This window comes from Mytilus galloprovincialis, chromosome 11, assembly GCF_965363235.1.
Source record: "Mytilus galloprovincialis chromosome 11, xbMytGall1.hap1.1, whole genome shotgun sequence".
In the NCBI taxonomy this organism is placed as follows: Eukaryota; Metazoa; Mollusca; class Bivalvia; order Mytilida; family Mytilidae; genus Mytilus; species Mytilus galloprovincialis.
In genome coordinates this window covers 2,430,961-2,447,935 of record NC_134848.1, presented here as the reverse complement: position 1 = coordinate 2,447,935, position 16,975 = coordinate 2,430,961, and the positions used below count along the sequence as shown (strand labels likewise).

At 31.7% G+C, this 16,975-nt stretch overlaps 2 protein-coding genes and 1 long non-coding RNA gene across 3 annotated transcripts in view; 2 read left to right on the top strand and 1 right to left on the bottom strand.

The window, feature by feature from the left end:
• The window catches only part of LOC143051566 (uncharacterized), a 425,778-nt gene that overhangs the window by 157,134 nt on the left and 251,669 nt on the right, over positions 1-16,975 (top strand). The window lies entirely within an intron of this gene.
• LOC143051550 (uncharacterized) overlaps positions 1-16,975 on the bottom strand; it is a 576,970-nt gene that overhangs the window by 396,701 nt on the left and 163,294 nt on the right. The gene's annotated exons all lie outside the window — the stretch shown is intronic.
• LOC143051961 (uncharacterized) overlaps positions 1-16,975 on the top strand; it is a 353,125-nt gene that overhangs the window by 333,110 nt on the left and 3,040 nt on the right. Inside the window, exons 10-11 of the mRNA XM_076224938.1 lie at positions 15,337-15,412; positions 15,920-16,177. Coding sequence (XP_076081053.1) covers positions 15,337-15,412; positions 15,920-16,177 — 334 coding nt within the window. The remainder of the gene's footprint in view (positions 1-15,336; positions 15,413-15,919; positions 16,178-16,975) is intronic.

The window sequence follows — 16,975 nt, the reverse complement described above, 5'->3', positions numbered from 1 at the left end:
TTCGTTCCCTGTGTTTTACCTGTCCCTTCCTTAATTTTACTTTATGCATAAACTTGTACATGCATGGATATTTCATTGTTATTCAACTTGTTTGCCTTGCATTAACTATTCTATTTTCCGCAGAATATTCTAACAGAAATTGTACAGTGTCCGTAAGCATACGGTGTGGTAAAACTATCAACAATCTCGGCAAATTCGTCAGATAGATCAAGAGATTTGTCTTTGCCGATTAATTGAGATACGGGACGTCCCAGAATTATACTCAATACACACTTTAATGAAATAGTTGCCACTTGAGGTTTAACTATAAGCAAAATCAATCAACCGACATAATAGATAAACAGTATAATATTCCCAGAAGAGAATTGACAAACTAGAACGTATCCAAAACAGAGGATTACACGATTCATCAAGAAAAACTACAGGAGTCGAGAAACAGGGTCCATAACTAATATGAGACGCCAGCTTAAAATGGGGACGCTTGAGGAAAGAAGACACAGCCTCCGTCTTATTCTGATTTACAAGGTGGTTGAGGGTCTGGTGCCGGCTCTACCAGCCGACAATTTTGTCATACAAGCAAGACCGAAACCAACAATAAAAGCCAAAACTTACTTAAACTGTGAAACTGACAATATCATCGAACGTCAAGTTATCAATAACACCAGAGGACTTAAAGTACCAAATAGCAACAAACCACAGTACAAACATTCATTTTTTGTGGAAACAACTATTCACTGGAACCAACTACCAAATAAAGTTGTGCATGCAGGTTCTGAGAGGCATTTAAAACCGCTCTACAAGAACACCGCCCATAACAACGGCGCTCTTCTCCACCGTGTATAAAAGCCTAAACAGGATTCTACACGTACCACTACAGATACAGATACTGAAGAGAACCTTTTTTATTAAGTCATTGTAACTAGGGTAGTATTTACAAATGAATACACCTTAATATTGCTATTTGTCTGCTATTGCTGAATATCACACAGGATCCCGTAAAATTTGGATGTCATCAAACAAAATATCTGACGCCACAATTGACAAGTGATTGTTGTATGCTTCAACGTAGGCAGGCGTCCCAGAAAAAAATAAAAATAGCCTTGCCAGACGTCATCATTTTTTGGACTATAATCAGACATGTCAGTGTTGGTACTTTGATGATGTGGCATAATAGTTTTGTTTTACACACCATCATGAACTACTATATATGTAGTGACTGTTATTTTTAATAAAGAGATGAAATGCTGACACTCTCATGTTATGCAGAATTTTTGTTGCATTTATATAGTTTACCAATATTATTGATTACATGTATATTTATGGTCCTACTAAAAACTCCTGATATCAAAAACATTGCTGATCAACTATGCAGGTATATAGATTTACAATTTAAAGTTCACATATGGTCAGTTTTGGTCGATTCAGTCAAATACTTTTGTTGTAAAGTCAGCATGGAGGTATCAAAACTACTGAAATTTTGTAACATATATCAATATTTTGAGCAAAAAGAGGACATGCTGGTATCTTAAATTTATACGAACAAAACTTTGTTGTTATTATATTGCAATATTTCTGTCGATTATAATTATTATACATTGAATCCCAACATTGAAAATATGACTGATTAACTATGCTGATATAGATTTACAATTTAAAGTTCACATATGGTCAATTTTGGTCAATGCGGTCAACTAATTTTGTCGTACAAGTAAGCTTTAGGTATGAAAACTACTGAACATGTGTTACGTATCAGTATTTTGAGTGAAAAGAGGACATGCTGGCACCCTAAATTTATGCGAAATGTGTTCTTATTGGGATGTATTGGAATGTATTGATACTCATCCACGCCTGCTATTTTTTATTATTGCCCCCTGCTATGGTTTTTTTTAGATTTCTTACAACCACTGTTTTTGCCCTGTGTTTGTTATACATGTCAGTTTCGTTATATTTAAGTCCATATGTCGGGCCTTTTATTACAGTTTTTGTAAGAGTTCTTTACTGCACTCCTAATTACTCCCTATTCCGTAACTGTGATCCTCATTCAATGTTACAACCTCCGGTCTTTTGTATTGATCCTATACCCCTATTAAATAATCATGATTTTACGGAATGGAAAAACTATTATCAACAACACAACTTCTAGGTTACCTACGTTCATAAATAAACGTATTGGTAATGCCACTACAGCCAGATTATTTAACAAAAATGCATGTGGATATCCACAAATTTTCCCGTGCAATGCCAAAAAAATACTAACCTGTTTTAGATTAACTTCTCAAAATACTATAAGGTCAACAGTGAACGGGAGAACCTTTTCGCTCTCCTTTTCCTGTGATATTACCTGAAAAACTCAAAACCTAATATATGTGGTAACTTGATCCCAACCTACGTGTAGTATTCAATATGTGGGACAGAAGGGACGAGAGTATTTCAGAAGAAATCAAGAACATCTGTACCGCTTTCGTAGACCCAAAAATTTCAAAAGTTTAGTATATCAGCATTTAGATAAGCATAATCATAATCTGACATATATAAAATTCCAACCGCTCGAAACCGTTCAAAAACAACCAGGAGAATCGCACAAGCAATTTTAAAAATCACGCGAAGTTCGCGAATTGTTTTGGATAAAAAGACTTCAAACAGCTTATCCTCTCGGTCTAAATGATAAAATATTAGGACAGGGGAACATATCTAAAACTCATATCGTTGTCATTAATATTGTTGATAAACGACTTAGAAATAAAAGGTCACATGGTAAACGCAAGAACCGCAATCAACGTATTAAACCTCGTATAAATTATACACTTTCTGATCTGTTATCTATAAAAAAGAATAATGGCAGACATAAAGTATTATGCAAACTGGGTCAGATACCTATAACTAAATTATATGCTATTTTTCTGGAGTGTGATAAAATTTCTTTTTTTAGCCCATTTTATGAATACACAAGTATTATTACAGCCTTTTTTTATCACAGGCTTTTTCCTATTATTGATAAACCTGAAAATCATAAGCGACATTTTCTCAAATTAAAATGTATAAATAGAGGTATTGATTTTATTAATTTGTCTAGCATATTCAATGACTCTTCTGACTATAGCTTAATACCTCCATATTTTGATAATATAGAACAACCCATTATATCGTATTCTTATAAAAAACCGAGCAGAAATTTGATTTTCAATTATACGTCAATTACAACAGACGTCAATATAGAACACAATGTTCCTTCCACTTGAGATTGCGAAACATCTAGTTTTAAATATGTTCATGGTCATGTAATCACAGGAGACCTCAACATAGTCGATGACCGTGAAGTCATAATTTTTCTAAAGAAAGGACCGAAATACCGTCTTCCATCTACAATAGATTGGAAACAGTGTCGTCAGGTCATTAGAGACGCTCTGTCTGCCTATTGTAAAATTGGTGCAAACGTGAAAAATCCGATAAAAAATCTTTAGACAGTTATTTGAATAAAATTATGAATACTGTTGATATTAGAATATCTCATTTAGAAAACAATTCTGAAATTAATAATAGGAACCATGATATACCCATTTCTAGAATAAAAAAACAAACTCAAGGTACTCGCAGAGCGGTTTGTGTCCGTTCCGGCAGACAAGGCAGCAAATAATGTAGTGGTGGTGTGACGCATATACTACACGAAAGTTCTTCAAAACGAAATTATCAATTCCTCTACATTCAGGTCAGTGCGCACCACAGAGAGTCAAATCGTTAACAAGCATACCACTGCCACTGCCCAGCTTAAAGTATCTTCCGAACATTTGAAAGTCCCTACCATGCACTGGTTACCGAAATTACACAAAAAAACATTTAAATTCCGTTTCATCTCCGCTTCGAGTAAGTGTTCTACTACTAATCTATCAGTGCTTCTAACCACCTCCTTTACTACTATCAAAGAACTGGTTATTAACTTTTGTAATAAAGCTTATGAAAATAATGGTATTAACTATTTTTGGAGTGTTAAAAATTCTTTAGATAAAATACATGCTTTCAATAGTCCTTATAATTCTGTTGACGGTTATGATTTTTCTACTTTGTACACTACACTTCCACACAATCTTATAAAGAAAAAGTTTTCGTATTTGATAAAAAGGTCTTTCGAAAAATCTCATTGTAATTTTATTTGCTGTAACTCGTTTGAGGCCTTTTTCTGTAACGAAAAAGGAAAGTATGATAGATACACTTACTGAAAATGTGAGGATATGATTGAAGCTTTAAACTTTCTGCTTGATAACATTTATGTACGTTTCGGCGATAAAGTGTATCGTCAGGTAGTAGGTATTCCTATGGGCACCGACTGTGCTCCTTTAATAGCAGTTTAATTTTATTTTGCTATGAATCTCAGTTTATGACCAAACTCAGTAAAGACCCATCATTGTTACATTTGGTTGATACATTCAAAAATACCCACCGTTATCTGGATGATATTTTTTCGTTGAATAATCCAGAGTTCTCTAAATATACTTCAGAAATTTACCCCAACGAACTTACTTTAACTAAATCTAACATAAACAGCAGCAGTTGTCCTTTTCTAGATTTACATTTCAATTTCAAGCGGGAAACTTCACACATTAAAATTTACGACAAAAGAGACGATTTTTCATTTCCTATTGTTAATTTTCCTTTTTTAGACGGCGATGTGCCGTTGGCTTCATCATACGGTGTTTATATATTGCAACTCGTTCGGTTTGCCCGTGTGTGTTCTGATGTCATAGATTTTAACGAACGTAATCAATGCATCACTGGTAAACTGTTGTGTCAGGGATTTCGATACCATAAATTACTTAAAACGTTTACTAAATTCTTTCATAGATACAAAGATTTGATAAGTAAATTTGGCTATACCTGTAGAAAGCTTATTAAAATGGTATTTCACATCCTAAATTTTATGGTAATATTGTACTTAAAGCGAGGAAATCACTATGTGATCCTTGTAAACTCATCGAACCTTTAAACAAACTTATAAGTAAGGGTTATCGTACCAATATTGTAATTAGATCTCTGAATATAGTTCACATTGGCACTAATATTGATTTTGTCATTAGCAAATTAAAACATAACTAAATTTCATTATCTTTTGAGGCGAGATGTATAGAGACACAGACACGTTAACTTTTATTTCTATAGAAGTCGCTCTTCACTATACTACTACCTGTCGATACATTTATTTTTGGCATTGCACAAGTCATGTCTTCTTTGACTATTAATGACGTTAAAATACTAGATCCCTGTGATGTGTTTTAGTCGATTTTAGTCTCTGATGCATGATTTTTTACTATTAATTGGTTTTGGCTTTTAACTAGCTGTCAGTAACTGCGAGTACTCTCAAATCGTATTTTCTTGTTAATTCGACCTGTTGATACTGTTTATAATGCTGTTTTGTTATTTTTTTATTTATATGGATCTTGTCTGTACACCAGCTTTGATTATTTGTAATATCTTCAATTTTTCACTTATTCATACAACATTTGTATAAACTTCAAGATTATAAAAAACGGTTTTGTTTCTAAAGTGAGCATTGATTGGTTAAATATTTCTCAGTGTGTTTGAATTTGTTTGTTATCTTTTTGGTCATGAATGTTTGTCTCTAATATTTAATTTACTGTGCATTTGTATTCAGATATCGCAGATCAAATTTATTCGTTCATTGTGTAATCATACGTTTTTTGCTTGAGTTAAGTCTGCCAATTGATATTTTATTGTATGTTTTTCTATGTTGTGATGTTATGCTATTGTTTCAGAAAAAGGGAGAAGGTGTGGATCCATTAAAACGTTTTATCGCGCTGCAAATGTTTGCACCTGTCCTAAGTCAGGAATCTGATGTACAGTAGTTGTCGTTTGTTTATGTAATATATACGTGTTTCTCGTTTCTCGTTTTGTTTATATAGATTAGACCGTTGGTTTTCCCGTTTGAATGGTTTTACACTAGTAATTTTGGGGCCCTTTATAGCTTGTTGTTCGGTGTGAGCCAAGGCTCCGTGTTGAAGGCCGTACTTTAACCTATAATGGTTTACTTTTAAAATTGTTATTTGGATGGAGAGTTGTCTCATTGGCACTCACACCACATCTTCCTATATCTATTATTATATTGGAATATTGCTGTTCATTGTATTATACATTGAATCCTGACATAAAAAATATGGCTGATTTTCTATGCGGGTATATAGATTTACAAATTAAAGTGCACATATGGTCAGTTTTAGTCAATGCGGTCAAAAAATTTTGTTGTACAAGTCAGCATGAGGTATCAAAACTACTGAAATTTTGTTAGGTATCAGTATTTTGAGTAAAAAGAGGACATGCTGGCACCCTAAATTTATGCGAACAAAAATGTGTTCTTACTATATTGGAATATTGCTGTCCATTGTATTACATATTAAATCCTGACATAAAAACTATGGCTGATTTACTATTCGGGTATATAGATTTACAAATTAAAGTGCACACATGGTCAGTTTTGGTCAATGCGGTCAAATAATTTTGTTGTACAAGTAAGCTTGAGGTATGAAAACTACTGAAAATTTGTTAGGTATCAGTATTTTGAGTAAAAAGAGGACATGCTGGCACCCTAAATTTATGTGAACAAAAATATGTTGTTATTACATTGGAATATTGCTGTTCATTGTATTATACATTGAATCCAGACATAAAAAATATGGCTGATTTACTATGCGGGTATATAGATTTACAAATTAAAGTACACATTTGGTCAATGCGGTCAGAAAATTTTGTTGTACAAGTCAGCATGAGGTATCAAAACTACTGCAATTTTGTTACGTTTCAGTATTTTGAGAAAAAAGAGGACTTGCTGGCACCCTAAATTTATGCGAACAAAAATTTGTTATTATAATGGAATATTGCTGTCCATTGTATTACAAATTAAATCCTGACATAAAAAATATGGCTGATGTACTTTGCGTTATAACTATTTACAAATTAAAGTGCACATATGGTCAGTTTTGGACAATGCGGTCAAATAATTTTGTTGTACAAGTATGCTTGAGGTATGAAAACTACTGAAAATTTGTTACGTTGTTCTCCTCTTATATTTAATGCGTTTCGTTCGGTTTTGGTTTGTTACCCCGATTTTGTTTTTTGTCCATGGATTTATGAGTTTTGAACAGCGGTATACTACTGTTGCCTTTATTTACGTATCAGTATTTTTAGTAAAAAGAGGACATGCTGGCACCCTAAGTTTATGAGAACAAAAATGTGTTCTTATATATTATATTTGAATATTGCTGTTCATTGTATTATACATTGAATCCTGACATAAAACATATGGCTGATTTACTATGCGGGTATATAGATTTACAAATTCAAGTGCACATTTGGTCAATGCGGTCAAAAAATGTTGTTGTACAAGTCAGTATGAGGTATCAAAACTCATTATTAATCAGATAGATTTAATGGACAACACATACTTGAAAGAATTATATAAAGTGTGGTCTCATTTTAATTGTCGTGTCCAGCTGAGTCTATTGATTTAAACATTGTTGATTTTTCTAGAAAAACTAACTTTTTTTTTTAACCTGACAGTTCTGATAGAAGTTCTAACATCTCACAATTTAACATCTTGTTTATTTGTTGTTTATGTAGAATATCAATACAAGCGTGAGTGGTCATTTTATTCAGTTTTGACCACTGATTCATGTGATATATGTTTTGTTTATAGTTATTACACAACATTGTCCAGTTTATTGCACAAGTTTTGATGTCTGTTATATGTTAATATTACAGAGAGGAAGGACACCATTAATGTTGGCGGCTGAGGGAGGACACTTGGAGGTGGTGATGTACCTTGTCACTCAGGGCAGTCGATTAAACGTCACAAACACGGTAATGATCTTCACAACATCATGTTGCTAATCAGACAGATTTAATGGACAACACATGTTTGTAAGAATTATAAAAAGGAGGGGGGTTCTCATTTTATTCGTAACACGTAACTGAATCAGATGGTTAAGGTTTTCTTTTGTTTCTTGACAAAAACTTATTTTGTCAACATCTGATTTTAATAATAAAATTAACGATACCAATTTTATTGCATTAGATTCGCATTTCGACAATACATGTCTCTTCAGTGTATTTTCATGCCGTTACCGAAGTACTGGGTAGAGTGCTGGTGATACCCTCGGAGACTAATAGTCCACCAGCAGAGGTATCGACCCAGTGGTAGTAATAAAATTAACGGTTCCAATTTTCTTGCAGGAGATGCGCATTTCGACCATACATGTCTCTTCAGTGATGCTCGAGGCCAAAATATTTGAAATCCAAAGCTTATATAAAAGATGAAGAGCTATAATCCAAAAGGTAAAAAGGTATAGCCAAATCCGTGAAAGGAATTAGAGTTTTGCATGAGGGAGATGTTGATGAGAACGAGTTGTGTTAACATCTTTAGTCAGATAATATTAAATCTACTAATTAAATGTAAAATGTCTTTTGAAAATAACAAATACTTGACAGAATAGAATAAATGGGGTCTCATTTCTCTTCATACTGAATCAGATAATATTACTCGTTTTAATGTTTCTTGACTTTTTTTTTTAACTTTGATCATTCTACGTTATCAGTTTTAATTAGACAGGTTTAATGGACAATACATGTGTGGTAGAATAATATATAAACAATAAAACATGTTGTTTATGTAGAATATAGATAAAAGTGTGATTGGTCATTTTATTCAGTTTTGACCACTGATTCATTTGATATATATTTTGTTTATATTTATTACACAACATTGTCCAGTTTATTGCACAAGTTTTGATGTCTGTTATATGTTAATATTAAAGTATGAACAGACACCATTAATGTGGGCCGCTGGGAGAGGACACCTGGAGGTGGTGATGTACTTCCGTACTCAGGAGTGTCAATTAGACGCTACAGACAAGGTATTGATAAATATAATCATCTTACTCTGACCAAACATCACTTAATACGGAACTACACAAAATTATGTTGTTAATCAGACAGGTTTAATGACAACAAATATTTGTTAGAATTATATAAAGTGGGGGTCTCATTTTATTCGTAACACAGAACTGAATCAGATAGTTAAGATTTTATTTTGTTTCCTGAATAAAAATGATTTTATTAACATGATCTGATTTCAATGAGAAGTTAAAGAGAACGAGCTGTGTTAACATCTTTAGTCAGATAAAATTAATTCTATAGATTTTAAATAAAACCTCTTTTAAAAATGAACAAATATTTGACAGAAGTATATAAAGTGGGGTTTTATTGTTCTTGTCTCTTCGTACTGAATCAGAAAATATAACTCATTTTAATGTTTCTTGAATTTTATTATTTTTAACTTTGATCATTCTACGTAATCATGGTTAATCAGACAGGTTTAATGGACAATACATATTTGTTAGACTTATATTTAGAAGGGTTTCATTGTATTCGTAACGAAAGACTGAATCAGATAGTAAAGGTTTTATTTTTTTTCCTTATTAAAAATTATTTTGTTAACCTGATCTGATTTTAATGAAATGTTAAAGAGAACGAGTTGTGTCTAATCCTTAGTCAGATAATATTTATTCTACAGATCTAATGTAAAACATCTTCTAAAAATAAAAAAATATTTGACAGAATTATATAAAGTTGGTTCTCAATTTTCTTTTCTCATTGTACTGAATCAGAAAATACTACTCGTTTTAATGTTTCATGAAAAAAGTGTTTCTTTCAATTCTGATCATACATACTGAATCAGCATAAAATCAAGTTGTTTATCATACATGTTAAATGGACAACAGATACTTGTGAGACTTATAAAAAGTGAGGGTTGCTATTATTTGACTTGTTACACATATTATTAAGATTTTAATATATTTTTACCTGTTTTATTTCACTATCAGAAAATATACATTGACTTTATATATCTTAATCTACCATTAAATAGTTTATACACAAATATAATAGATATAATGTTATATTTCATACATTTGGTAAACTGTTTGACTCCTTTCATGATTATGTTATCACACACCATTAACATGTTTGTATTCTTATATTGTTTTAGCGTGGACACACAGCTTTACATTATGCTGCTCAGTATGGTCGGATTGATACAACAAAATGGTTAATAGATCAGGGATGTAGTCCTTGTGTAAAATCAAAACAGGTAACATTCAGTTTTATTCTTATTACAGATCTCCCTCAAATTTGAACTTCCTGTTGACACTTCTAATTCCATTCCACCAATACACCCTACCAAAATCATACACTATTAACAAAACTACCATTTAATGACTTTCCATCAATACACCTTACACCAATCATACAATATTAACAAAACCACCATTTAATGACATTCCATCAATACACCCTACACCAATCAAACACTATAAACAAAACTACCTTCTAATCATATTTTACCAACGCACCTTACACCTATCATACACTATTAACAAAAATACCATTTAATGACATTCCATTAACACACCTTACATCAATCATACACTATTAACAAAACTACAATTTAATGAATTTTCATCAATACACCTTACACCAATCATACAATATTAACAAAAGTACCATTTAATGGGGTTCGTGTTGTTTATTCTTTAGTTTTCTATGTTGTGTCATGTGTACTATTGTTTTTCTGTTTGTCTTTTTCATTTTTAGCCATGGCGTTGTCAGTTTGTTTTAGATTGATGAGTTTGACTGTCCCTTTGGTATCTTTCGTCCCTCTTTTAATGACCTTCCACCAATACACCTTACACCAATCATACACTTTTAACAAAAGTACCATTTAATGAAGTTCCATCAATACACCTTACAACAAGCATACACTATTAACAAAACTACCATTTAATAACATCCCATCAATGCACCTTACACCAATCATACACTATTAACAAAACTACCATCTAATCACATTTCACCAACACACCTTACACCAATCATACACTATTAACAAAAGTACCATTTAATGAATATTCATCAATACACCTTACACTAATCATACACTATTAACAAAACTAACATTTTATCCTATCCCAGCAACACATCTTATTACCATCTCATCACATGCCTACTAATAAAATAAAACACTTCCTTTTCATATGAACTTCCTGTTGACAATTATAATGACATTCCACCAATACACCCTACCAAAATCATACACTATTAAGAAAACTACCATTTAATTACATTCCACCAACACACCCTAAACCAACCATACACTACCAACAAAATTACCATTTAATGACATTTCACCAACACACCTTACACCAATCATACACTACCAACAAAATTACAATTTAATGACATTCTACCATCACTCCCTACACCAATCGTACACTACCAACACAACTACCATGTAATCACATTCCACCAACACACCCTACACAAATCATACACTACTGACACAACTACAATCTAATCACATTCCACCAACACACCCTACACCAATCATACACTACCAACAAAATTACCATTTAATGACATTCTACCATCACTCCCTACACCAATCATACACTACCGACACAACTACCATGTAATCACATTCCACCAACACACCCTACACCAATCATACACTACTGACACAACTTCAATCTAATCACATTCTACCAACACACCTTACACCAACCATACCCCACCAACAAAATTACCATTTAATGACATTCTACCATCACTCCCTACACCAATCATACACTACCAACACAACTACCATGTAATCACATTCCACCAATACACCTTACACCAATCATACAATATTAACAAAAGTACCATTTAATGACCTTCCATCAATACACCTTACACCAATCATACAATATTAAAAATACTACCATTCAATGACATTCCACCAATACACCCTAAACCAATCACATACTATTAACCAAACTATCATATAATTACAATTCACCAACACACCTTACACCAATCATACATTATTAACAAAACTACTATTTAATAACATTCCACCAATACACCCTACACCAATCATATACTATTAACGAAACTACCATTTAATTACAATTCACCAACACACCTTACACCAATCATACACTATTAACAAAACAATGCTCAACATTAAACTGTATCATGAAGTTGTGAAAAATACGGCAGAAATATGTCAAGCAAAAGACCGTGTGTTCACATCATCCATTTTTGTTCAGCATGTCATTAAACACTGATAACATGTACAAAAGTTATGTACAAATGATGATTTTTCATATATTTTTCACAACATATATATAAATAAGACAATATTCTGCATTGAATAGGTAAAATTAATGCAACAGTTACCTATTATTTAATGTTTTACTTATGGCGTACTAAATTATAATCCTGGTACCTTTGATAACTATTTACAGTTTTTGAAATAAAAGATATATATGTGTATAATTAATGAAAGATTATTTGGTTATATTTCAGGGTGAGACTCCTTGTGATCTGGTAACAACATCAAGGTATTGTACTGAAGAAAAGAAGAGAGAAGTGATGGACTTCTTTCAGGTAAATAGTCTTGTCTTACTTTAAAGGATATTCACAGATTAAACATGTTATAAGAGACAAAACAGACTTGGTACAAAGCAATTATATCGAAACGGTTGCCTGTAATTTTCAATGTCATCTAACAATGCAAGTTAACAATTTCAAGCTTTTTGACTAATATACATGTTGGCATATGTGAAAGACAAATGTTTGATATCTGTGTTCTCATCTGTTGGATGTCTCTTATTTTTTGTTTCATCAGCTTGGTATCTCCTAGGTATACACATCACATCATCTTCTTTTATGTATATTTAATGCATACCTCTGTGCGGAAAGGTTAGTTTGCATGTTTATGCAAATATGTAATAATCATATATAAGCACATCTTTACAAAATGTTAAATATGCTGTCAACCTGTGTATAGAGTTTAAACCTTTCAGTATGTAGCGGATAGGCAAAGCCACATACATAGATAAAACCTCTATGAAATTAGTAAACTTAGTAACGTTAATTTCCTGCACAACGTTTTTAAATTACAAACAAATGAATTAAATCCCATCATCATTAAATAAGCAGTGTGCTGTAAATTTTACTCTAGTGAGATATCGCATAGTGGCAAAGATGTCAGACCGCCAATTCACTCTCTCCAATTTAGAATGTAAAGTTCTATATTAAAGTAGTCCATCCCTAAACATAAATATAGTGCTTTTGATGTCATTGTTTACTTAAACTTACCAACAAATTAGCAGAAATTAAACTTGAAGTGAAAAAGAAATATATTTAAACCATTTTTAGACATAATTAACTTGCTCATGATTGTGCATTAAAAGAATAGAATTAATGCATCCAATACTATATTTATTTAAGATTTCCAGAAATATTAGGGGCTATTTTTAGTGGTTACTTTTTGCACCGTTTGTATTTTAAGTGAAAACATTATTCATGGATTAAAAATTGGCAGATATAAAGGTGATATATTTACATTCTAGGATATATCTGCTTTGTTTAAAATAAAAAAAAAAACATTAGAAAGCTGTGACAATTGAAAATTGATTAATTTGTTGGATTAGGTAGGGATTTTGAATTTTGGTCTGATACCTTTAAAGCAAAAAACAGTGAATCACAAAAATCAGAAAACAATTGATTTGTTTTTCTTAATTGACCATTTCAAATAAAGGTAGCAAAATTACAAGCATTTCAACACATATTTCCAGATTGCAGCCTTAAACCTAAAAACTTGAATATGTGCTATTTTCTTGCAATTAAAAAATGGGAGAAATAAAACATGCTTTAAGAAATGATGCATTTTCTCCATTATGGTTGATCACACTACTGGTTTTGAACTTGGCAATAACTGCTTATGACAACAACAAAAAAATAAAAATATAAATCATTTGAAAAAGGACATCACATTACAAATCATTAGTAAAATATTGTTTGTCGTCCATTTTTTGGGTATTAGGATTTATGACCGAAGTCACCAACACAAAACTCAAGTGCCAGTTAGTGTGGGTTGTATCGTCAGCCTGGCCAAACGAACAACTTGCAAATATGTATTCCCAACTTCTCTATAAAAAACAATGTGTTTGACGCATGTATTTCTTGATGTTATATGCATTTTCTAAACATTATGTGCAAATTATGGGCAAATTTAAAATTTATCTAAAAATCATTATTTTCATTGACAAAAATGGGCCTTTGAAATTAGGCTTTTTACTTAATTTTGTAAATATCAAAATAAACCAATGAAATTTGGTTTTTTAGACAGTCATCTACAATTAGGACAAAATAAAACAAAACATTTGATTGTATGTTCTTGCACGCCTGAGAAAACATTTTCTTGTACTAAGAGGAATAACTCAATGTGTTCACTCACTAATTTTATTAAGTATAGTCTGTTTCACCAATTATCTAGCAAAGAACGAAATCATTCTCTCTATTTTTTTTTATACCACCGAAAAAAATCTATCTTGTCAAATGTGTTTGGTGAATTGATATATTTTAAAATTTCAAATTAAGAAAACATGGGGATGGGGAATTTTGTTTTTCATGTTTTTTTTTGGGGGGGGGGTCATATTATTTTCTTCAAGATTGATCAAAATTCCAATTTAAAAAAAAAAATGGTTCTTATATCTAAACAATTGAATACTAATAAATTAAAGGGAGATTTGCATTCTTTACAACTTTCATTGGTTGGACTGTATACTTCAGACCTCAGACAATTCAATGCAACTACACCAAACCAGTCATATAAAATGTATAGGGCTAAGTCTGTCAAAGGAGGTTATACATGATTTATGACAATGCAAATACTAAACTTTAGAATATAAATGAATATCTTTAACCAATGAATTCAAAATACTAATATCTATTCAATTTCACAAATATGTACTGAATAAGCATCATGTAAATCATTAAATAAAGAAACATGAAATTTATAGTTTAAAACAAGGGAAATAACATTGAGCATTCTGAAACTGATTATACTAGTAAGGGAGACAACTACATATGCACTTTCATATTTAGTCAACGTGCATCACTATGCATTATCTATAAATTATGTGGCGAAGAGAAATGATTTTGTTCAATACAATGACTGTACATATTATAACAAATAGATGCAAACAACTGAATCAAAGTTGGAAATAAGCAAAGAAGTACGGTCCATTCAAGATAATTGTCTGTGTCTAGTTAAAAAAAGTTGTGATTGCATTGCGCATTTCAACTTCCTGTAAAATATAGAGTTATTGTCCTTTAAACCTACATTGTAGTGGCAGGTAGAAAGGCTATTAAAATATATATGTATTAAACTATTTGACAAGTTTTCACATGGGGCATGATAGTTTATAGCATATTTTTCTTTTGTAGACTGTCATGTCAAAGACATCCCCAGAAGTAACTCCTGACACCCATTTACAGGAACCTGCAGCACCAGTAGTTGAAGGTAATTATCTAATGTTAATTATTCAGATACCGACTGAAATGATTTATAATTACCTGTTTCTTATATACAGAAATCTTGATATCTGCTTATAATGTTATAATGAAAAATGATGAAAAAAACCAACAAATTGATGGGAAACGTGAAGTAGGCTTTTGAAGAAGATTGATTGATTACATATCACCATGATCACATTAACTTTAAAATCATTCTCATCTAATTTATTCTTTCCTCAACGTGCTGAATATATTTTGGATAATCATTCTTACTAGTTCCTCTCACAAGGCATGTGACGTCAAAATCATTCTTACTAGTTGCTGTCACAAGGCATGTGACGTCAACATAATCATAAAGGCAACAGTAGGATACCGCTGTTCGAAATTCATAAATCGATTGAGAAGGCCCTAATATGAACTGTATGTCTCAGACCTAATATGTATAAATCGGTAGACGAGTATGACCTCTTACTATAGACTTTTTAGGATAAACATTTATTTATTTACATTTCAGACAGCAAAATACCAGAACAAATAAAAAAGATGGATCATGAGTCGATTGCCATTTATCTGAATGCCCTTGAATCGGGTTCAGAAAGAAGACGGGATATAAAATTAATAATTGTTGGAAAAAAATCTGTTGGAAAGACTTTCTTAGTACGAAGATTGTTCGGGGAGGAGTTACAAAGCGTAAAAAGCACAAATGGTATAGAAATTCATCGTCTGAGATGTCGAATAAATCTAAGTAACTGTGAATGGAATAAAGTGTTAGGTAAATATGCGATTTTTTTCTCATTCTCGTATTACATGTTTTATTTATTGCAAAGTTATCATAGAAAAACTAAAACATAGTAACATAATTTTAATTTTTTTTTTAAGTTCTGTGTATGCTGTTTTTATGTATTTACTCTTTTTTTATTTTTTAATTCTTGGAAAGACATTTTTGCTAGATCCTAGTATGAACCGTATGTCTCAGACCTAGTATGAATATTCAATATTTAATTAATGGAATTAAAAATAGGCATGTTGGATGTAATTTAAACTAAAATACAGACTAATGATCTCCACTACATTATCGCAAAATATTTTTATTCGCAAAAATGACTATGCTTATGTAAACTTATCCTCGCATCCGTTTTATTATTTGTAAAAATGTTATTTTTTTTATAATTATACTGTTTTCCAGTGTACTCCTTTATACTTGAGACTTAAAAAGCTGTGTAATTAGGATTTTTTACATTTTTAGTGCCTGCATTTCATGTTTATTTGATCTTCAACGTCTTATTAAAAATTGTTCTCAAGAATACAATTCAATCAGCGTAAAAAAAACTAAATGAAAATATCTAATCAGATGTGTAATTAGATGGATGTGTAATCAGATGGATGTCTAATCAGATGTATGTGTAATCAGATGGATGTCTAATCAGATGGATGTCTAATCAGATGGATGTCTAATCAGATGGATGTCTAATCAGATGGATGTCTAAACAGATGGATGTCTAATCAGATGGATGTCTAATCAGATGGATGTCTAAACAGATGGATGTCTTATCAGATGGATGTCTACAGA